Here is a 23,369-nt window from a genome sequence, read left to right as displayed (position 1 = left end):
TTCAATCACAGTTACAGTAAAGAACTATCATCTTCAAAGATCAAGTTTTGCATTTTTTCTTCTGCCTATATGCTTATTTATTTTAGTAAAAATGTTAGTTAACTAAGAATGAAGCAAAATTGAGCGTCTTGTATCTTGTGCAAGATTAAAGGGCTCCTGAAAAGCTACCTCAATTTCAAACCTCTGAAAGCCAGGGAAAAACCCCAATCTCTACATTCATCACTTTGCAATATGGTGGGGAAACTAACCACAGGGAAAGGGCAACAGCACAGGAATGGATAAACAGAGGCATTGGTTAATGCACAACATAAAAACAAACCCAGGGAGTCAAAGCAACACAGAGATGGGAATTGGCAAAAGGCTTGGGATTCCTGATCAAGGAACAAAAACTAACTTTCCTAACTGAAGTGTCCTGGGAAATGCAGAAATAAAGAAACTGTGTCATAAAGAATTTTCTTTAGGTCAGCTTACTTTTTTTCAGTGCAAATATTTACAAGTACGAAAAAATACAATAATTCAAAACCAGTATTCATCTATGACATCAACAACTGTAGTTCAATGTACTTTGCTTTTAATTAGCTACTGAAACAGAAATTTCTCTTAACAGTTGCCTTTTTCATCTTTAATCCATGAGTCAAGCCAAGCTGAAACAACAGGAGAGACAAAGCTACTGGCAAGTTTCACTTAAATACTATCATTACACCCTCAAATCTAAAATGAAGCTTTAAGCTTTATTATTACAAAATAGAGTATTTCAACATCTAAAAGTAAATTCTCAGTGCAGGAAATATTGAATACAAGTTAGAGAAGCATATACTCCTACCCTTTCCTCATAAAAGGATTCTGTAGTCCATAAAATCTCTTTAATATGATTTCTTGATAGAGATCTATTACTGATGTATCAGCCTTATTTTTCAGGAAGATGTAGACATTAAAAAGGCAGAACAACCGCAAGTACGAGAAGAGTTAAAAGACCACAATAGCAGAAAACACAGCAACACAGATTTTCAATTTAATTCCCTTTTAGACTGGATTTGATCTAGATATTTAGTGTATTATAAGAGACCCAGTCATGCATCACAGCCATTCATCAGAGAATTCACATGTGAAAAGCAACTCTGAGTTTAATCCTAAATGAAGAAAAATACCCAGTTTAATGCCTAAATGTAAAAGAAACATTTCTGTGTTCATGATCGCAGCATACTCAGGTTACACAATAGCACTCAACTCATACCCAAAAAAACTTTGAAGTTACTCCAAAAGCTACCACAGGAAGGAAAGCATTACATGCAAAATTTCTTCTTCAATAAGTGAAAGAAAGCTCAAAATAGGATATCTAAATAAGAGAGGATAACCACCACCAAATTTTAAAACTAGAATAAGGCAACACAAAAATGAGCATTTAACAAGCAACATGCCTAAAGCATGAAGGAAAAAAAAATTGAATTTCAGAAACAAAGGACGCCTACCAGAGAATCAGGGCAATAAATAATTAAGTGGTATGATTAGCAGATTCAGAGTGGACACTGGAACACTTCACTAAAAGAGAAGTGCAGCATCTGTAACAGGGTATCCAGAGGGGATGTGGAATCTCTATTCCTAAAGGATACAAGATTTATCCAGACAAAATCATGACTGACTGGATATAGCACTAATAAGAATTCTGCTTGGAGGAAAGCAGATGACTAACTAATGTTTTTATGATTATGTGTAGCATTCGGGAAAGAGAACCACAGCAGAGATCGCAAAGGGTGGCTTCCACAGCTCTTCACTATGAAAGAGGTGCTACCTTTCTATATCAGGAATGATTCTTAAGACTGATTTAAAACCAAAGAAGGCAGAAGAAAAATATTTTAGTGAAATCTCATCTGTTGAAAAGTGACTACACATGAGACTAAAGTTCTAGATGGAACAAAATAGAACATTACTGAAATACTTAATAATTGCTTAAATTAACATCAGTAAAAGAGGAATAAAATTACATCATTCTCCTTAAAAGGCTGTAAGGAAGATCCTGAGATCTACATTCTAGTAGGCTTTCTTGTATTACTATTCTACATTCCATTAAAAATCCAAATTATATATTGGAAAAGATTGGTACTTTTTTCCCAAAAGGAAATCATGCTACATGATACTACTGCATTTCTTTAAGTCAGCAACATCTTAATATATCACATACACTGAACCAAAAGGATGATCAAAAACTGAAATTAATTTGTATATCAAGAAGTACAAACTTAATACCCAGGGAAAACCAACACTGACTATAGGTAGACAGTGATACGTCCAAAATTAGCTATTACCACTCAAGAAAGAAGCTGTTAAAGCTGCTCCATTTCCCCTACAAATCATTTGGAAGCTCTGAAGCAGCTAAAAAGGCAATAGGAATACTGTGATTATCAATAAAAGAACAGAAAATTACACAGGAAATCTCATTCTGTCATAAAAATCTGGTTTGTATCAACATTTTACATAATTTGTGTATCTGGTTACCCTCTGTAAAATATAAGAGGTCACAGAGTGAGTAGAATAAAGAAAGATACAAATGAAAAGAGACTAAAGACTTTACAGTTTGGAAATAAAGGACTGAAATGAAGGGAATACGTGGCTACAAAATCATGAGTGTCTTACAGAGTGAATACTCTTTTCTCCCCCTCAAGTTATAAAATAGAACACTCAGGAAATTCTAAGGAAGTAAACAAAGTAATTACTTGCTTAAAAAATTTAGTTAGATTAATTCCATATGTGGACACCAAACGTGGCTACTCAGATGAAAATCCCGAGTTTAGCTCAGGTAGCCCTAAACCTATAAATAACTAAAATCTAGAAAAGCACATCACACCAGGATCATGCTTCTGGAAATCAGAGAAGATACTGTGCTAGCTTAGTCTCGTTTCATTCAGCAGAGCTGATCCTGAATACCTGGAAACCCATGGCTAATTGTGAGCAAAGGGTAGGTATTTCCAGATGCCACAAGTGAAACATGTAGATTACTAAATGCTGAAAGAAGCAAAGAATACCAGGATTTCAGCATAATTTAGTGTCAAGCTATTACAAGGAGCAGTAATTTTCATCACATGCACTTGCAGAAAATGTATGTCCCCAAACTTAATCATAACAGGGTAAAAAAAATGATGCTTGAAGAATGACTATAACTCTTCAAATGAGGGAGAAATGTCTGGCCAACTAAAAAATTCAAATTTTATTCAGGAGCCAGCCAACAAAATCATTTGCAGATGTCCCTGTAAAAAAGCAATATTTGGGCTTAATCTGGGGAGAATTTGATTTAAAAATGAGAAATATAGAAAAACAGTATCTTTAATTTCTCCCTACAGAGAAGCACTAAAATAATCTGTGAAATGTTTGGCAATGAATACTATTTCAAAGAAGCTGAACAAGCTGATAAATGTTTATAATACTGAAGAAACAGGTGTACCACAGGTTATAACATGGAAATCTATATCAAAATGGGGAGAGCAAACCATTTCAATAACTACATAAAAATCCAATTATGAAGGAAAGAGGCTCTTTTTGTTATTATTATTATTTCTGTAAATCTAGCTTACTCTGAAAATTATGGTATCATTGAAAATATTGGTAGCAATCAATATTTAAAGGTTTTGTTAACCAGAATTTCACCAGTTGTTCACTGGAGATATTACTGAATCTCCCCCGCCTTCCCCGATTCAAATGTTATCTGCCATTTAAAGAAAAATATTTCAATTTTCTGTGACCAATGCTGATTATAGAAGACCAGAAAGGAATCTGTTCTCCTGTTACTTATGCCTGAGAAGCCTGGTTCGGACCCAAACAGTCAGCAAACACAAACAGACGGTGTATTAATATGACCATCTTGGTACTGGATCACTGATGGAAAATACCTGTCTGGATTGCTTGCTCTGAAAATGAACCTGGCCGAGCATTACTACCAAGTGGTGGTGTGTCTTAGGACCTCATATTTACAATTGCTATTTGAGACAGAAAATCACAGATGCTGAGTTCACATGTATCCCTTGTGTCATTTATAATTTATGTACAAAACACATGTTACTCTGATATCCTTGAGTGTAAAAAGTTACAAAAGGTATGCCAGCAACCTTCTCCTGCCTAAACCACAGCTGCAGACTCATCCTTAATCAGGAATCCAACTACTTAATGTTTCTGAATTTTAGGTATATGGAGCAGTTCACCTGCTTTAGACTCTTGTGATACCACTCTTTAACTGCAGGACACTTTAACACATTACATCTAGAATGACAAATTCAAAGTGAAGTCTGTTCAGCAACCCTTCTGTTACTAGACTGATACACGAACTTAAAAAGAGATTTAAGCACCCAGGACAAAGGGTGACATATTCCAAAGAATTGCCTTAATAGTTTGTCAGAGTACAGCAAACTTCTTAGCCATAGCACTCACCGAGTAGATATTCAACATGTACATATCACAGTATCAGAAATGTAACTTCTGACTATTTAAACTCTTGTTGGCCATACGTACTCTTACATTATAAAATGCAATTTCCTGAAACAATCATTTACCTAAACCTTTCAGAAAGTTAAAATCAACTCCTTCCCTTTGGATATGTTTGTAATTTCAAATTGCTGTTCTTTGGTGTCTGTAATAGCAGCAATGTAGTGTCAAAAACATATAATCAGAAAAAGTCTCTCCAGTTCTGGACAACAATGCAATATGAGGCTGGATGTTAATAAATTAAAAAAAGCTGACACTTGAATTTTTTTTCCAAAGTTAACTTCTGGTTTTGAAGCCCAAAAAACTCCTGAAAAAAACATTTTATAATTGGCCAAGTCATTACTAAGTTCAATTATTTACTCTCTACCACAGCAGAAGCACCTTGCCTTGACCCACTGCAAGTTTCAGGGCATTGCATGACTCAGGGGTATATTTAGGTCTGGCATGAAATTCTTGCTGTTCATCCTGCGATCACCATTTTGCAATTGATTGGTACCAGACTCAACATTCTGCCTTTCTGATATAAATGCTAATCATATATTTCTCAGTATCTTCTTATTTGATGCAAATCTGGCAAGGACCCCAGCATCCAGTTGTCTGCAATCTCAGGAAGAGGGAGCAAGGGGGTTGAGGACTTTTATTTTCTTTCCTTTTCTCCAGTTTAGGAAATGAGAACTGTACAGTGTACTGGCTCACACACATAGGTTAATGGTCTGACACCAAATACCTGAGAGTATTCTCGGGATGTCGGCTTTGGGAACTGAAAATTGAATAAGCAGCAATAATGAAGTTCCTTTGCACTCCCCTGATATCTCTTCTTGTCATCATGTATGATGACTTTCAAAAGTCAGTAGCTTTCTACTACTTTTGCTCAAAACATAAAATGAGGCATTTACCCTCTGCCCACAACACTCCAAGGGGTGGGAGTGGATCAAATCCCACAAATAAACTCTCACAGAAAACCAGCATTTCCACTTTTTAAAATCCGTCCGAAATAAAGCCATAGGATTACCGAACATAAAAAAGCTAATTTTCCATCATTTTAGCAATAAGGTTAAAGGCCTCCCATTAAGAGAAACCCAGATTCAGAATACACAGTGTTTGATAACCTGATTTTTAATGGACTCCACTATGCACAATATTTTTCAATGACACATTTGCATTCTTTACATTCCTTATTCTCTTTGGTATATCTGTTGACTGAAATTCCCTTAATGAACTGCTTTAACCTGTGTTCTTTCCCTTGCAACACATATTCCATTTATTTATTTATTGTCAATCACAATAAACAGGTTGAAATCAGTGCAGATAAATGAAAATGGGAAGGCTCATCCTAAATTTAGATTAAAGAATTAACTCAGAAGTGAAAATAGAAATAGAAATACTATTTTCATTTTGAGCATATATATAGATATAATTTTTTTAAATATTTAGGGAATGTGCAGAAAGGTGAAATCTGAAGTCTGTTCAGATAGGTACTCGGTAGCACTGGAATCTGCTTTCATGTGACTCTTCAGAGAAAAGAGTAACTAACATTTTGTTCATTTTCTTGCCTTGGAGTTTTCTTGTAAGATGAGACAATACAGCTGCCACCTTGACAGAAGAAAAGTAAGTCTTTGCAACTCTGAACAATATCCTCTGCAGTAAAATACAGCTTCCTCACAACAACAAGTACATGATACATATTTGTTTGGATGTTAAGGGAAAAATTCTTAAAATCAGCAAAAGCTGAGTAAGATAACTAAAGATAACATTCTGGTCTCAGTGAATTTAGTTATTTCCAAAGATTAGCTAAAGGCAATAGCAGTACTTTCAGGTTTCCCTAAAACAAATGCCCAGGAAAAGAGTGCTTTTTTCCCCCAGCATTATATATTACTTACTATAATGGAATCATGAAAGGACCACAAGCTGCCATGCCTGATAGAATATGTAAGCATTTGTAGAGCAGTCTGGGTAAAAAGCAGTACAGGAAAATGAGTAAAAGATTTTGGTATGAGGGCCAGAAAACATTAATCTCCAACTAGAGCAAGAATGATCATGTCAGCAGTATTCTGGTAGAACTTTCTCATGTGTGAATTGTTAGGGAGAAAGGAGGAAGGCAGCCAATTCTTCTTTCACTCTCCTAAGGCTCAAGCACCTCTAACAGCTCATCTGGACTTTCTGATTGTTTAAAATATTTCATTACAAATGGTCACAAAGACAATGCAACCATCTTTTCTACAATGACTAAACATCAATAACCAGCACAGAAGTGGACAATTTTTATCAGGCTATAGCAATTCTCACTTGTACTCACCAGTCTCAAAGGAAAATGTCATTCTGCAAAAATACCTAACAAACTGCTTGTGGGCGCACTGCTACACCACTCCCAAAATTCCACCTGTTACTGTAAGCCATAAAGTCACAATTTTGAAGTTTTACTACGTTAGTTCACACTTTAAAACACAAAGCCTTTATTTTAAAGTACAAAGTCTACACTAGGCTGTAAGTGGATGTGATCATCAGAGGTATGAGAAGTGAGAAACGCTGCAAGAAAGAAATTCTCTATACCTACATGCATTTCTCACCAAGGACAGAGTGCATAGGTAACAGAAGAGGCATAAAGTTTTCATGATCAGTTCAAAGAACTGAGATGGGAGCAACTGTGTTGCAGTCAGCTCTTCCACACATCTTGCAAACTATCAGCATGCATAATACTTCATTTGATGAGTGAATGTTCTTTCTGTGTGATTCAATAGATGAGACTGTTTTGTGATTCAATGGATTAATTTTGGAACTCTGTACCTCTTGGAACTTAGTGACCAAAGTGGCACTTTGCAAAAAGAAAAAAATGTTGATGATCTGAAGAAAGTGATGATTTATGCAGTAAAAGTGTATTTTGCCACATTTTTGGCAAATTTCCTTGAAAATTATCAATGTGATGTGACAATTAATTTTCATGAGTAGGGTTCTTATTCCTTATGATTCCATCTTCCACAGGTCAAATTTGGAAACACTTCCTCCAATGATGCCTTCCTATTTCATGTAATTCATTTCAGCCTTTAGTCCCCAGTCTTATTAACCTATTCTTTAATGCCTCTCAATCATTTCTCCCTGCTCTGCTTCAGCAATTGATGCTTTGTTGAGCAATACAGTCTCCCCCATTTTTCTCATTTTATCTCCCTGTTCATACTTTCATAGTCAGGCATCATCAACATTCTTGTATATTTAAGTATAAAGCACTGATTTCTGTAAACTACTGTTGCTCTGATTATTAATCACAGTTAAAGCTGATTTAGGTTAACATTTCACCATAAACCCTGGATACATAAATTAACATTTGCTTTCATTCCTCCTATGTCTTGAAAAATAATCCTAACATGATACCTGTGTTTTGCAAGCTTTTTTTTCCCCACTTCTGTGTACTGACAGAGTGTGTTACTTCAGAAGACTGAAAATTATAACATTATTTATTTTTCTAATACAGCAGACTATTTTAGAAACCATATTTTGCTATATTTGCATGTCACACAGAATATGTACCAATGCATGAGTCCTGTGAGGTGCACTGAGGTGCAACTGGGCACGTATCTGTACCTCTTTGATGGTAACTGAGGATGAAAATACAATAGGATCCACAAGAGTTCACTGTTAAATAAAATTCAATGACAAGAGACATATGATGAAAAAAGCCAGAGATTACTTTACGAATAAAAGTGTTGAAAAAAGAAGAGATATGAAAAGTGGCAACAAGGTGAAGTGGTTCTATCACATTTACCCATAGAGTAAGTTCTACCTTTACAATAAGTTTCACAACAATTATTTCTCACCTATTCCTAACAAAATTTAGAGTCTGCCAATGGACAGGACATATGTGAATAGAACACAAACCACAATATACTTTTAGCATGTGTTCAAGATTTTAATCATTTTTCCTGTGTTTTTTTCCAACATGCATGTTTTAAAAGTTACAGATAGATTTATTATTGGACTAGACAGCTTGCATGACAATGAGGTCCATTGACTTTAAAAGCATAGCTGACAGTGTTCTCTTTTCAGCATCACTTTGTGGGTTTCTTTTATTTTTAATGGACTTCATAAATTAAAAGGGAGATCAATCCTTGTCTTACTATAGGGAAAAGTAGCTTAATTTTAGTTCCATTTCAGGCTCAGCTTATTGCCTGGATTTTCAAAACCTTTTAGAAACTTTAAGACAGTACCAAGACCTTCAAAAACACTCAAAACCTAGATGTTTTAACATTACTGAGTGCAGAGGTAGCATCCCAAAACTACTATCATACAACATCTTTTATGTCTGTTGCTGATCTAGATGAGTAAGTCTTCATCAGTACATTTCAAATTCCTCTCTGTTTTCTCAGCTCTCAAATGTCTGATATAAGTCAATTATCATTTTGAAAAGGCTGGACTTCAGAATATTTTTTATATAGACTAGTTACCATCTGAATATACTTTGTAAAATCTTATGGCTGTCTACCCGGCTGATTGAAATGTTTTCTCCTTTTTCTCTATTAAGGCTACTTACACTATCACACAAGAGGCTCTTATTTTTGGAGCCTGTTGCATTACAGTCGCAGGGTTTGCAAACATCGATGGCTGAAAGATCTGCACCTGCTTGTCTGTAATGGAAATCCTTGCACAGCTCACAGTTCCTTCCTGCATGAAAGAAAGGTTATGCATTATGGCTTCCAATTCATTAAAATTAGCTGTATAATTCAAAATTAAAGACTATTCCTTTGAGAGAATTCTATAATTTTCAGGACGTCCATTTTAATGCACCTTTCATCTCTACCTGCCAATTTAGTGATCCAGAGCATATGAAACAATGAACCTGTTACAAACTATGTTTTACTCCATTAAACTTCCATCTGTTATATAATACCACACTTATATAAAAGCTGTGCCATGCAAATGCCTATACATTTTTTTTTTGAAAAATTGAACCTGAAACTTTTCTTTTTTATCTTTACTAGATAAAGCCAAGAAAACTGAAATAGAAGAGAATTTTTTAAGTATTCAAATCTACTACCTACATTGAATAAAGAGATTTATTCAATAAGCAAGAAAATGACATTAGAGAGAAATCTGACAACCTTTTTAGGCATTGTCTGTTAAACTGGTCCAGTAAGATTATATTTTGAATTTAAATGCTCTAGCATATGTTAGGGGAATTACCTTTAAACTATATATTTTAATTATCTATTGTATGTGTTTTACATGAAAGTTTTTATACAAGATTGGATTAAATTTTATAATATTTTCCTATGGCTTAAGAGTTGACACCACTGTTGTTACTGCACTATCTGAGTAGTTTAAAAATACATATACATGAGAATTTATTGGACTCTCAGCCATAGAGCATTACTAATTTCACCTGACACAAGACTTAGTCAAAAAGAAACTGTAAAATAAACAGTCCATTCTCTTTGACTTACCAGCTGTGTTGTGCTGACAGTTATCACACACTCCGCCACCACCTCGGTGGTGTTCCTGAGGAAAAGGATCCATTGCTAAGTCGTAGTGGCAGCTTTCTGCATGGCCATAACACTGACATGGTTTGCAATTATAGCCATGAACTTGGTCACCTGGACGGAAAGGCTTGTCATTGTACAATGGCAAACAGCGATCACACTGAAATGAATCAGAAATAAAAGAAAATGCTGCTTCTTAGACATGAATATTTCTTCACCTCACAAGTTTCCTAATATAGTCTCTATGTTCATATATTTTTCTATGTGTCTTCCCCAATTTAAATGTTAATAATATTTGGCTTAGAGAAAAAGTGAGGAAGCATCAAGGGAAATAACAAACCCAACATTTTAATTATTATTTTAACATTTTAAGGTCATTTTAAAAACAGAGTAAAACCAAGGAAAGTGAGCAGAAGAACAACATTTTAAAAATTTAGGTACTCAACACAGGCTAATGTCCTGAGATTCCAATTCATTTAAGCCTTGAAAGATGCAAAATGGTGCTTGCTATGTTTATGGCACAGAAGACATTCACCTAATCCGTCCATTTGGATGCATTTTAAACAATGTGTATTCTTGTAGTTTCTAATGTTGTAATAAGAGTAGTTTGTACTACTACCATTTGACCTTGTGAGTGAAACAAAAGATATTACAATCATGATTTCTGTCTTTCAGAAGGAACTTAAATGCTTCAAAATAAGTTGCTTCTGTTACATATTTGGGCACCTATTTTCTTTTTTTGGTAACTTCCTTCTTAATCTTGAGAAGCATGCTCATCTTTCCTTATGGTTGTTATTCCAAGCAATATTATAATTATTTGTTACTTTTTAGTATGTCTATATCACCTATACACTGAAAACTAGGAAATTGTATTGAAGTTTCTAAACTGTTTCACTCACAGCTAGTGCTGGGAAAGCATCATCTGTGTGTAAAACAATCTGAATTAAAAACCATAAGCTTAAGATAGTCCAAGAATTGCAGACCAGTCACAAACTATAACAAAAGCCACTTGAGAGAGAAAATTAAATCACAAGAATGTATGTATTGAAATTTAATTTGAATATACTAAATAAAAAGTAAGCAATAATAACTGCATCTTTTTCTAATCTGTTAAAAACAAACCAAAACCACACAATATCACCACAGTAAGAGAAAAAAAGGGGTTTTCAGGATGAAAATTAGAAGGGTTTTGTTGCATTGCTCTGGCGAATGGTTCCCCCCCCCCCCCCCGAGACCCTGTAGCTGTAACCATGTCAGTTTAACCCTTCCTTCCTTTCTGGACCCAATTGGCTGGGAGCTGGGAGCCAATTATCTCTTCCTGGACAGGAGTCTAGATAATGCCCTGCTCCTCCATTGTTCCCTCTCTTTCCCTCTCATGCCCTTTCTCTTTCTCTCTTCCTCCTATGGAATAAACGTCTTGGACCACATCAGGGGTAAGAGCCTCTTTTGGAATCTTCTGCCACAACCCTGTAATATTTTTCCCCAAAGCTCTCTCAGATCTGGGCTAGCCTTGTAACTCCAGAGGGCTGCAGGGGAAAGTATTAACAGGGTTTTACTTGAGACCTTGAACTCTGGCCTTTGTTTATCAGAGCAATCACTGCCTAATTGTGATTATCTCACTTTAAATGCACTAAGTGCAACACCTTGACCATAACTCTTCACAAGTTACACAGCTCTAACTTAATCAAGTCCTTCCCTCATTTACATCCATGTTCCCTCTCTCTCCACATTGAGAAAAATCAACATTACACATCACCTAACAACACAAGACAAGAGGGTTCATTCAGGCATAGCACAACTTGGGAAGCACAACAAAGAAACAAGCTACCAGCCATGCTATCCAGCTCATGCAGCTCCCTCCTCCCAGCATGTCTATGGAAATATGTCTTCCTTGAAAGGAAAATAATGCAGGAATAGCTATCAACCTGCCAGCCCTGAGTTTCCATTTGTGCATGGCCAGCCACACAGCAGCTGAAAGCATTCATCATCTCATTTCAGATTTAATCTTGGATCAGTTACTTATGCACACCTGTGCTTGCACCTATTGTTGAATGACACACAGGCACGAAGGTGTATGAGAGAAAAAGATGGCATCTGATTACATAGTAAGAAGCCTCTTCGAAACATCTCTTGTTGTGTGACTTTTAAAACTTAGACAAAACTTTTAAAAATCATAGACTTACTAAATTTGGAAAATACCTTTAAGATCATCAAGTTCAACTATTAACCCAACACTGCCAGGTTCATCACTAAACCATGCAAGCCACATCTACACACTTTTTAAGATTTCCAGGAACAGTGATTCCATCACTTTCCCTGGGTAGCCTGTTCCAATCCCTGGCAAACCTTTCACTGAAGAATTTTTTCCTAATATCTAATCTAAACCTTCTCCAGCCCAATTTGAGATTATTTCCTCTTGTTCTATCACTTGTTACCTGGGAGCAGAGATTGACTCCTCTCATCTACAACCTCCTTGGCAAAAAAGCAGTCATTCAGAAGTTGGCGGTGAGTGTGAAACGTTTGTTGTTCTAGCAGTTGTCACACCTGCATGCAATAAACATGGGCACTGGACCCCCACATCACCCTGCTGTTTGTCACACCTCCAGGCCTGAACTTTCACGTTTGGTAGCACTATGATGTACATGTTGCCATCTTCAGGTCTTCATTCATCAAATCTGAACTCTGCATTTGTCCAAAGCATAGTAGTTGAGAATTGCAAACCAAGATTTGGGCTTTGGTTCTTGGCTACTGCATGTAAAATGAATAGGTATATTTCCAAAAGCCCATGGCAAGGTCTAGCAGCAGATTTACAAAGAATGTTAATGCTTAACAAAACCAACATTTCTCTGTAACTGTAACACCCAGAAACATGCAGATGTCCTTATTCTCAGTTACATCTAGGCCCTTCAGAAAACATCTTAAATATATGGTTTTCCCTATGGTCAATAACAAACTTGCCTTCTTGATATATAGTATCTGAACTTCTCACCATCTGTGAAAAGTTTCCTGAGAAAACATAACATGGAGCCAGGTGGCCAAAATACTAAGCCTAACGTGGCCCAATTCATTAGTCTAAAACAATTAAGAACTGATTTCCAACAATGCATTCAAGATATTTTTTTTACTAAAATTATTATTAAAAATTTAAAAGAACACTCCTATAAGCACTATTTTTTCTCTCTTAATATTTATACTGGAAGAAGAAAAATAACCATTATGCTAAAATTTATGACAGAGAATCCTGTATATAACTAATGTCAAAAATGGAAAAACATATCACTTGAAGTATACTTATGGTATCACCTGTGGCTTGAGCCTAAGCCTTTATGTACCAAGTTCATTTTTAGGCCCTAAGAGTTCTGAGGACAGTGCCTCTGAAGAAACAGTCAACAAATATCCAAAGAAATACTTCAGACAGCAACAGTAACAACACTTTAAAACTTGCAATAAATCATGACTAACTAGAACCTTTTATTCCAACACTTTTTAAATACCTTGTTGCTTGCCTCTCAGTGGCATTCTTTTATACATATATGATTTTATGTGGAATTAATTCCTTTTATTCCTTTTTGTAACCTGTGTAGGAGTTTGCAGCCCACTCTGAAAGCTCGGTTGCAATAAACAGTGTACATACACACCTATAGTACTTATACACATGCTTCTGTAATATACGTTATCAAAAGTACACCATTTAAAAATCTGATGAAGTGACACCGAGGTTAGAATGCCACCGTCTCAGGTATTTTGAAATGCTGACTTGTCTTTGAAAAGCTCTATTATGTATAGCACCCATAAGTGCTCTCTAAGTGTTGACTGTAATGGGATAATTAATCATATACAATTCTTTCCTTCCTACAAGATCCTCTTCTGTATCCATCCACTATTCTTTCACTCCATTTCATTTCCTTAGCCAAATAAGTATGGCCTCTAGGGAATATCTATTCCAGATAGCTTTGCCATGCTCTAAAAACAGTCTTAATTTCCTCCTGGCTTTCACCAGCACCCTCACTAAAGCATTTGTATATCTACCAAGACTACACGTGAACTACATCTGTCTCTTGTCAACTCCCCAGTTATCAAAGAGCTTTTAAACTTAAAAGCCAGGTTTTTTACTAGGAGAAGGAAAAAAAAAAAAAAAACCCACAAAAAATCACAACCAAAATTAGAACACTAAGTGACTCCAAGGGACCAAGGAAGACAGAATAGAAATGAAAGATATCTTATGGGGTTCCATCCCAATGCTCCATGTAGCAAAAATTGCATTTTTTGCTGGCTTACTTGTTTCTGCAAGCGAGAACTCTGTTACTGAGTGTACTGTAGTTAATATTTACAGCTCCTCATGTACTATTTATGATTAATTCCAACATCTAACATGATATAGATTGACTTTTAACTAAGGTTTACATAGATTCTTCTGTAACAATATGAAGCATCTTACTTATTCAATTCCTGATAAAACAACATATGCCATATCCATTTTTCAGACCGCAGATGTTTAAAACCATTACGGAAATGTCTGAAGACCTGAAACCTTTACTGCACCCAGTCAATCTCTCACTTCCATTCATATCTTCTCAAGCATTTATCAGAGTGAATTAATTTAAATTTTCTTTTCTATTATGATTTTTATAATTATTTCTGTATATTTTGCCATTAGCTTTCTCTATGAAGTTCTAGACAGTTGATTTAAAAGAGGCTCTGAGGTTGCAATGTAATGGTAACCTTGGTTGACTGTCTTGTTCTTTCATGGGCTGTTTCCAGCTCATCATGTGACAGCTTGAAAAGTTTTTGAACATACTTTTCCTTGAGTCTAAAAGCTAATCTTTGCATACAAACGTTACCAAAATCTGGACTCCACTCTTGATCCCCCAGTTTCCATTTGTAAAAAGAAGAACTATCTCCCAAAGCTGGACCCAAGGCATTTAGAGAACAATTTGTAAATGAAGAAGCTGAATATTTTTTTCATAAAATGAGAGACAAGCTTTGTGAGGTTTAATTTCCTCTCTTTTTCATAATATGGCATATTATGAAAACATCTGCAGATCATTCTTAAGCAACCCCTTCTTCTCACCATCTCAGATTTCAAAGCAACATATTTCATCATCATTCTTCACCAAAATGGAACTCAGGAAAAAAAAAATCCATTTGGTATGTCAGATTTCATAACATAGTGATGCAAATACCTAAACTAAGATTTCTATTTGTAATAGTTATGCAGATTTTTCATTTCTGGTATTGCTTTGCTGCCCAATAGCTAGCCAGATGTATATGCCAGATAAATTCAAGACAGTAATTTTAGCTGTATTAAATGTAAATCTGACAAGGACATACTCTGCCATATGTAAAAAGCTTTTTGAGGATCTCTGATTTCTAGTACAAGACATTGAAAAAACCCACCCTAAAGCCAAAAACTTTCTTATATCTCCTCGATTGTGGTGACTTACTCTCTGCTAACACAGAACTTAAGTTAAAAAAAACCTGCTTGCTGATAGTGCTATTTCTTCTCAAAAATATTTTCTTTTTCTCTACCAAAAGAAGTTATATTTGGAAACTTGCTTTATCAAATACTTACTTAAACCAAAAAAATATACAAATAAATAAATTTATTTTTACAGTTCCTAATTCACTGGGGTGGGAGCCAAAGAAACAGGTGTAAATCTATCAGAGTTTTATCATTGTCAGTGATAGTCAAAAATCAGGATGGACTTTCGTTTTGCTTTTAAGTGCTAGCCTTACCAAAAAAAAAATCAAAATCTTTAAGCTGTTTGGATTCCATGTAATCTTTGATAAAATTCAAAGTAGTTTGTGATACATTTCCAAGTACAAATTCTATTTTATTACTACTGCTATTTTATTTCATATTTAATAGATACTGACATGGTTATTAAAGAATGAGAAAAATAATTAAACAACCTCCTTATTGTACTCTGAATTAATACAGTTAATTCAAGCACTTCAATTATGGTTACGATGCATATATACCAAATCAGAGACGTGACACTCAGTGGAACAACCCATTAACATTGACAGGAAATATCTGATAAGGCAGATACATCATTAAAATGTATTTGGTTTGTTTTCACAAGGTAGCATAAGTCTTGCAAGAGTGCTTGGTGAACTTCCAGATCTTATTAAATATTTATAATTAGTCCTTACCAAGTAACATTTCACAATGTGTGTTCTAATTAAAGGGACACTGTCAGATTGAATTTTTTTTTCTAATTTGACCCATCTAAAAACTTGAAATTTTGGTTCAAGTCCCATTTAGACTGTAGATCCTACAGTTCTACTTAAGAAGTGAGAAAACTCAGATCCCCTATGAAATTTTACAAAGATCTTTCACACAATCATGAGCACTGTATCAAATGCTCTGAGGTTACCTCTCTTCGCACTGTTCCTGCAAGCACAGACTGCTTGGGGGTTTTTTGGGTTTTTTTTTGATGTGTGATTAGTCTTCCCTTTGTTTCTACTGTTGCTATTCCATATAATCTCTTCTTAATTTTTAGAAAGGCTATTTCCAAAAGGCATAAATGTAGCAAGAAATATATCATATACTCACAATGGAAATCTAACACTCGGTGAGATTGAGGGATTCATTCCTTTGATGTAGCTCATTTTTTCTTAATCTCAAATTATTTTCCTTTTATTTTTTCTTTTGAGATAAATAATTAATCTAGGGAATCTTTTCTTTGAGCAAGTTTTTTTTACTCATACATCACGGTCCTGCTTGTGTTAAATTGTATGCGAAAAGCTTCCAAGAAAACCAAAGGCTGCATGAAATAAGTGAAAAGTGGCACCATTGAGCTCTCCTCCACGTATTTATCTAGAATACCATGACTTACAGTATTTACCCATTCCCTGCCCAAGAATTATAAAAAAGAATCACAAATGAAAATTATAATTTTGCATTTATGGTAGTTTGGATTGCATTATGGACCACTTAAACTGTTTCCTTTCAAATGAAACTAAACTGGAAGCTAAACTCCAGGACTTTGTCTACTGCATTCCACCTATTGAATGGGTCTGGAGTCCATAGGAGCAGACTAAAATTACCATAGAGTAGTACCTTCACCCTACAGGACTCTTGCTAGTTGCTGCGGCAGGCAGAGACAATCTTTATTAGACGCTCACAGTCTTATCTCAGGTTTGCATCTAATGTTTGAAAGTGGTATAATCACTAACAAGAAATCAAATCCCTGAACACAACACTCCTGATGGTCTGTGGTGGAATGGTTTTGGTGAGGGTGGAGAGTGGAATACATCCTTTTCCTTAATTGATACAAATCTGCCACAGAAAGTTTCCCTCTGAAAGACAAGCCTACACTAACACACATATTCACACTCTTTCCCAGGATAGAAATCCCAATGTTGAGGCTGTTCATAGGGAGTAGAGACAGATGAAGGTGAGACTCACGTTATTTCCTTCTGTATAGCTTTCCTTGACACACAGGCACCTGTATGGTTTCATAGCTGTGTCACAATCATCAGCATGGCCATGGCAATTACACCTGAAAGAACAATAGGTGGTGTCAAAAGTCACAACACGAAAACACATCAGTGCAAAAATACATTACACAGTCACAAAGTCAATTTTGTGTATTACACAGTCTGGTTGTTTATTAAAAACAAATAAATGTCACCAAAGAGAGTATTCTTAGGTGCAGTAAACTACAAAAGACTATTTCACTCAATAGATTTTTAAGCATCAACAATTGCTTTTCAAGAAAATAAAAACCAGCATGTAGTAGAGCTACTCTTGCCTTATATGATAGGTAATGAAAACTGTATTTCAGTATGTAACCTTAATATGTAAAATTTGAGTAAATAAATTACATTTATTCATCAATATTAAAATTTGCAGTGTGGCTCTATTTTTTCAAGAAATCTTTACCACATCAGGAATAATTTTGAATTTTAACCCATTTTATCTCCAGTAAAATTTCCATTTCTTACTAAAATAAAATCTGTATAGAGTCTTAAGTAATAGTCAATAACCATACCACTCTACCTGAAAGGCTGCTCTTCTGGAGGCATGACACAGCTTTGCAAACTACAGCTAAAATTATTTTACTCTTACATCATCACCAAGGTAAAGCTGTTTTAGTAAATGCATTATCATAATACCTCTAAATCAATAATCAAAATATATTAAAAAGATAGAAATTTTTAAAAGTAAATGTGACTTCTAAAAGGGTGCTTTCTCTCAAAATGAGAACTACCAAAATAATTTCAGGAACAATAATACTTACAAATCTTCACCATATGCTTCTTGGAAACTATTTCATTGCCAAATTTGCATATTATTTCTGGGGCATAATTAGTCCCTTCACAAGACAGCATATTTATCATATACAATAAAGTTGTCAGTCAGAGATAATACAACAGTTTCACTGGCAGCTACCCAATTTTGAAAGGAAATCTCCAACTAAAACAACAAATGAGCTCTGCATTGACTGTTAAAATTGCCATGTCTGTGAATCTATAGCTTGGAAGAGTTACTGAAATAAAGCACAAGCTATTGTTTTAGTCATAAATTTAGAGGCATTGGTAATTCCAAGGAAAGGACTGCTTTTGTCAGATTTGTGTAATAATTACTTGTAAAATAAAATGTGAGCAAACAGTTTTACAAAACAGTACACCAATCATTCTAAGTTGATACACTGCTTCAGATCAAATTTCTTTCTTGATCATACATCTAAAAGCAAACCATGTTGATCAAATTTTAGGCAGGTCCTTATATGCCGTGCAGAGCTGTTACAGTCAGAGACAGTGCTGGATGTGGGAAGAGTCACGTAACACTTACCTTCCACTGATTGTAACTTCATTAACTCCATAGTACCTATGCCTAAAATTTACCCAAGGTTCATTAGTGTGATACTGGCCACGGAGATGAATCCTCACTTGTGTAGCTTTTACAAATTCTTGAAGAGATGGAGTATTATAAAAATCATTGTAACCAGGTCGGTGATTTGGTTCCGGGGTAAGAACACTGAAAGTTAGATTACCACGAGAATATGGTGTAAAGCTGTTTAAATAGAGAGGAAAACAAATTAAACTCAAAATATTACATATTTTACAGATTCTAGCCCCTAATATACTGTTTCTCAGAGAGGGTCTCAGCTGTAAATCTGTAAATAGTGGTTTCATGCTTTCTGGGTAAAAATTCTTATGTCAGTGGATTCCCAGTCACCAGAATTCAAGATGGGGGAAAGAAATGTCCTCTATATGTCTGTTTCTGTCTAAACTATCATGCTCTTCTCCAGACCCAAAGTTTCCAATTAAATGTAAAGTCTTTACCTGGCAACTTCAAAATATGAGTAAAGGTGACTGATACAGTGTCACCTGCACGTGTTTTCAAGAAGCTTAACACACTCTCCTTGAGAAACACGAGCTAGGCTTGCACCACATAAGGAAATCATTCAGATGACTAACACAATAATTAATAGGCTTACATTGTTAGTAATGTACCTGCTAAACACATAAAAAAACATACAGAAACAATTGTTATATTTTCAATTCCAGAGTCACGGGACCATATGACCTACTCATCTGAGTGAGCAGAGTTAGAAACACATGTTGTCTTCCAGCAAGTGAAGTGCAAGATAATTCAAAGGAAAGCAGTAAGATTGAGAGTAAAACTGCATATTTAAGCCCAGGAAGGGGAAAGACAACAATCCTGAGAATTCAAGTAAAACTGAGTAAACAAGTAGATATAAATTGCACGTTTGCACAACTTGGTATGAATCATGTCATGTTGGTCTATGTACTAGGCAGAGTTTAGCCCCTGGAAGAGAAAAGAATGTCTGCTTATTTGCACACCTACATGGGATCATTAAAAATAGGTATCCCACATTATCACCTGGCACCTGACATGCAACACTCAAAAAATGTCACTTCAAAATATGTCAGTTTCTGAAAGATGAGATTTCTAGTTAGGCTAGGTCTGCTGAGTCAAGCTCTTCTGTCTTTGAATTTCCTGTGCTCCTAGTCCAGGTCAGCGCTTCACAAAAATTTCAGTGGAATATATCTGTTTTTCTGGGTGATTATGTCTTCTCTTTCCCTCTGCAGAAAACTAATAAAGTGTATTTCTTCCATGGCGTATAGAACTGTAATGGAAATGTTTAGACAGGTACAAACAGCAGATAAACAACACCATGTTGGTATGGAAGCATCAGAAGGAACAGCAGAAAGGCTGTAAGGCTGATGGCAACTAGATAAGCAGGTCATCAAGATTTTAGGGCATCTACATGCAGTTTCTCAGGAAAACAAAGGCAATTCTAAAATAAGGGTCAGCCAATATTCAGACTAAGCAAAGATTCAAGCCTCTGATAGGGGGATAAAGGACAGTGAGCAACTCCTAACTTACATAGGTGGTACAGGATGGAGAAACAAAAACCCTTATAACTTTCATTTCCTAAAGGACACAAAAAAAGAGTCCATTCAGTACTAGCATGTGATCACTGAAACAAGAACCATCAAGTCATGGTAAAGATTTCAAAACCATGGTCATTTTTCTTCTATGTAAATCCAGGGAATCCTGGATAGGCCACTAGGACACAAGGACACCGGTGTCTAAATCCTGGAACGACAATCTAGACATGTCTTGGCAGGTACAAGTTTGTGGGTATGAGAGAAAGAGAGAGAAACAATAAAATTGTTTTACAATAAAATTCTCCAGGGAACTCTGTAACACTGCTGACATAAATTTGGAACTTTCTTTCAACAGTAACTCCTCTTTGAGTGCACAGAATATTCACCAATATGTGTCTTATCACTTAAAGCTTTCTGTACATCTGCTGTACCCAAAAATTATTCGTTCATATCACTTCCTATCATCATTTACATTTTAATTGAAGGGGAGAAACTGTGCTGCTTAGAAAACATTTATGGAAACAGTCCATATTTAACTCCTCAGTTCTTCTTTAAAATTACACAAATATATATTTTGGGGCTGAAAGTGGTATTGCACCTCACTTGGGTTATTTAGCCAAATATATTTGTCTTACTTAAGATATTTCTCTTCTCCTCTACCCTCGGCTTTAAAGATCAGCAATAAAGCTCAGATTCCTTTGCAAAAGAGTGGTGTAACTCAAATGACCTTATGCTCCTCTCCTCAGATTTCTGAACTCCTGGAGAACAGACAAAGATGCTGACACTTGAAAAGTCTTAGAAAGATAGCAAAAGTGGGGGAAAAAAAAAAAAAAAAGGCAAAATAACTACAGCACCTGGAAATGTATTTTCTCACTGATTTCCAGCCAAGTACTAAACAAGTCTAATACTGACTGGCATCTGAACTCAGGAAAGAGATAATGCAGTTGAATATATGTATAATACATATAATGTGGCAAAAGTTCAATTATATATATGTGTATGTACATACATGCATGTGTGTGTGTTATATAGTAACATACTAACTATTATATACATTATACAGTATATTTATGAAATGTATATTTTATATATTATATAGCTTTTAATTTTCACAAGTTAATTGACAGTAAAAGGGCTTGCAACATATTTCTAAATGATAGTAATACTTCTTGCCCCTCTTCCCACAGTTTTATATCGCTTCTTGCTTAGAAAGATGAGAAAGCTTCAAGATATCATTTTCAACTCATTTCTTATATGTGTTGCATAACACTAGCAGGGTTGAATGACTGGCTTTTGTACTTCAGTCTGGCCTCTTTCCTAGGCTTCTGAACAAGTTGCCCTCCCAGAGATCAGAAGGTAGACTTTCACATTCACTAGACAGTTTAGAACAATGTTCTATCAGTACCTTCCTCCGCTATCCTCTCAGTGTTCTGCAATTCTGCTGACAATAGCCATCAAAACACTAACACGTAACATTTTGAAACTTTGCCTCAAAAATAACAGAGGAATCAACTGACTCACACTCATAAATTATTAAAATCTGATAAAAATTACAGAAGACTTTTTGGCAATTTTGAGTTGAAAGGTCATGTTTAGGATCTTTGATATATTCAACAGTCCATAACAAATGAGTGTACCAAATTAAAAGATTCTATCTCATTGGGACATAGCAATGAACTGTGACAGGGTGTTGTTACCTGTTCAAACCATCTGTATTATGCAGATAATACCCACTCATACCTATGCGTTTGGAGACAGTTGACAGAGTCTGGTTTTTCCAGGGATCCATTGTTCTCCATTTCAAAAATACTGCAATTTCTAGCAAAATATTGCCAGTCTTCCCATTCTAGATCATCTCTTTTTTTCCTTTCAATTTTTATTGCTTCAGGGTGTGGGCTAAAGAACTGCAGTATAATATAGAACACCTACAAGAAGATAACAAATTTATGAACTGATATTAATGGCTAAGTTGTAAAACAATGAGAACTTAAACCTTTTTTTTTTTTAATGTAACTATACAGTCTGCTTTACCACTCATAGACAGAAGCAGCCATAGCTCACCGCGCATATTCCCAACTAAAGCCAGAGAGAACCTTTTTTGTTGAACAAGCTCTTTGATTTCTCAGACAACTACTGAACTACTGCATCAGAACTTCACTTTTTCTCAAAGACTGTTTGAAAATGCACTGCAAAGTCAGGTCCATGATTTGTTACAGCCATGTTATTGCAGTAAAAATGAAAGTTGTAACTTTATGCTGCCAAACATTTGACAAGTTGTTTGTCTGATAGCAGGTAATTTTTTTTAATTATCCATATTTTTATTCAGAATATCATCCAATACCTGTATTGTTTCAAAGAACACTTCCCTCAGCATGCTGCTCAAGCAGAAGTGTGTGTATCAAATAAGCAAAAGTCAAGAATTTCACATTCATTTGAAATCACTTTTAACTAAACGACAAATGTTTACATATGTAGCCAAAGCCTGCCATCACATTCTTTTCCTACTCCCCATTAATTAAAAAAGAACAGGCCAGAAAGAATATACAGAAAATTGGTGAATTCCTTATTGGCAATGCAGCCCCACTTCTGATATGTCCCTCTTTCCAAGATATTCTGACATTCTTCAAGAGCCTAGTGGAGGATTAGGAGCAATATGGCTTCTTCAATAACTACACCTGCTTATCATTTTCTCCTTTCATATTCCTTTGGAGGCTAATCTATCACCTGCAGAACATCTACAAACAGAAACACCCTCTAATATGTTAATGTGCTTTTGCTACATTAAATTTCATTTGTCTGCAGTCAGTTTTTAAGGTACAAAACAAGCACCTTAAGTTTTAATAGAAATTAAAATAAAAGTTGAAATTTACAAAAGTGGAATTAAGAGACAACAATCAGTTTCTAAATATTGGTGCTTTCACACAGGCTATCTACTCTTGTACTCTAGATTACTGCTGGTTAAAACAGGCACATCAAAAGAGAATGCCAAGAACCATAACACATTCTGTTGCCTTTTGCACTGTTATATGCCAATAAAGGAAACTTTCTTCCTGGTCCTCT

General features: G+C 35.3%; 1 protein-coding gene across 12 annotated transcripts in view; it reads right to left on the bottom strand.

Annotated features, from left to right (window-relative positions):
* USH2A (usherin) overlaps positions 1-23,369 on the bottom strand; it is a 374,435-nt gene that overhangs the window by 315,025 nt on the left and 36,041 nt on the right. For 11 of the 12 annotated variants that reach the window (XR_008429695.1, XR_008429696.1, XM_053936908.1 and 8 more), the window contains exons 7-11: positions 22,050-22,234; positions 18,742-18,963; positions 17,353-17,446; positions 9,903-10,098; positions 8,993-9,123 (exon numbers count right to left, since the gene is read on the bottom strand). Coding sequence is in view for 10 of the 12 variants with exons in the window: in XM_053936908.1 (XP_053792883.1) it covers positions 8,993-9,123; positions 9,903-10,098; positions 17,353-17,446; positions 18,742-18,963; positions 22,050-22,234 (828 nt within the window). In the remaining 2 variants the exon portion in view is untranslated. Of the gene's footprint in view, positions 1-8,992; positions 9,124-9,902; positions 10,099-16,497; positions 16,540-17,352; positions 17,447-18,741; positions 18,964-22,049; positions 22,235-23,369 lie in introns of those variants that run through there. The other variant, XM_053936915.1, reaches the window with a different exon arrangement.

This window comes from Vidua chalybeata, chromosome 3 (assembly GCF_026979565.1).
Source record: "Vidua chalybeata isolate OUT-0048 chromosome 3, bVidCha1 merged haplotype, whole genome shotgun sequence".
Lineage (NCBI taxonomy): Eukaryota > Metazoa > Chordata > Aves > Passeriformes > Viduidae > Vidua > Vidua chalybeata.
This window is presented reverse-complemented; position numbering and strand designations above follow the sequence as displayed.